The following is a 261-nucleotide window of genomic DNA, read 5'->3' as shown; positions in this document are numbered from 1 at the left end:
CCATGCGGTACACCGCGGACAATGCCTCCTGTGAGATGCTGGAGGGCCACACCAGCTGGGTGAATGGTGTGATTGCGCTGCCGAGTGCGGATGGCCAGCTGCCTCTCCTAGTCTCGTGGTCGGAGGACGAGACGATCCGGGTGTGGCATGCTGCGGACGACGGGACGGGCGCCATGCAGTACACCGCGGACGGTGTCTCCTGTGAGGTGCTGGAGGGCCACACCAGCGATGTGCAGGGTGTGATTGCGCTGCCGAGTGCGG

At 65.5% G+C, this 261-nt stretch overlaps 1 protein-coding gene across 1 annotated transcript in view; it reads left to right on the top strand.

Annotated features, from left to right (window-relative positions):
- Positions 1–35: 35 nt before the first annotated feature.
- AMSG_07702 (WD-40 repeat protein) overlaps positions 36–261 on the top strand; it is a gene marked incomplete at both ends in the record, with an annotated part of 1249 nt that continues 1023 nt past the window's right edge. The window contains one exon of the mRNA XM_013900705.1: positions 36–230. Coding sequence (XP_013756159.1) covers positions 36–230 — 195 coding nt within the window. The remainder of the gene's footprint in view (positions 231–261) is intronic.

Source organism: Thecamonas trahens (assembly GCF_000142905.1).
Source record: "Thecamonas trahens ATCC 50062 unplaced genomic scaffold supercont1.35, whole genome shotgun sequence".
Classification (NCBI taxonomy): domain Eukaryota; order Apusomonadida; family Apusomonadidae; genus Thecamonas; species Thecamonas trahens.
Note: the sequence above shows the minus strand (reverse complement) of the source record. Positions and strands in the feature narration are given on the sequence as shown.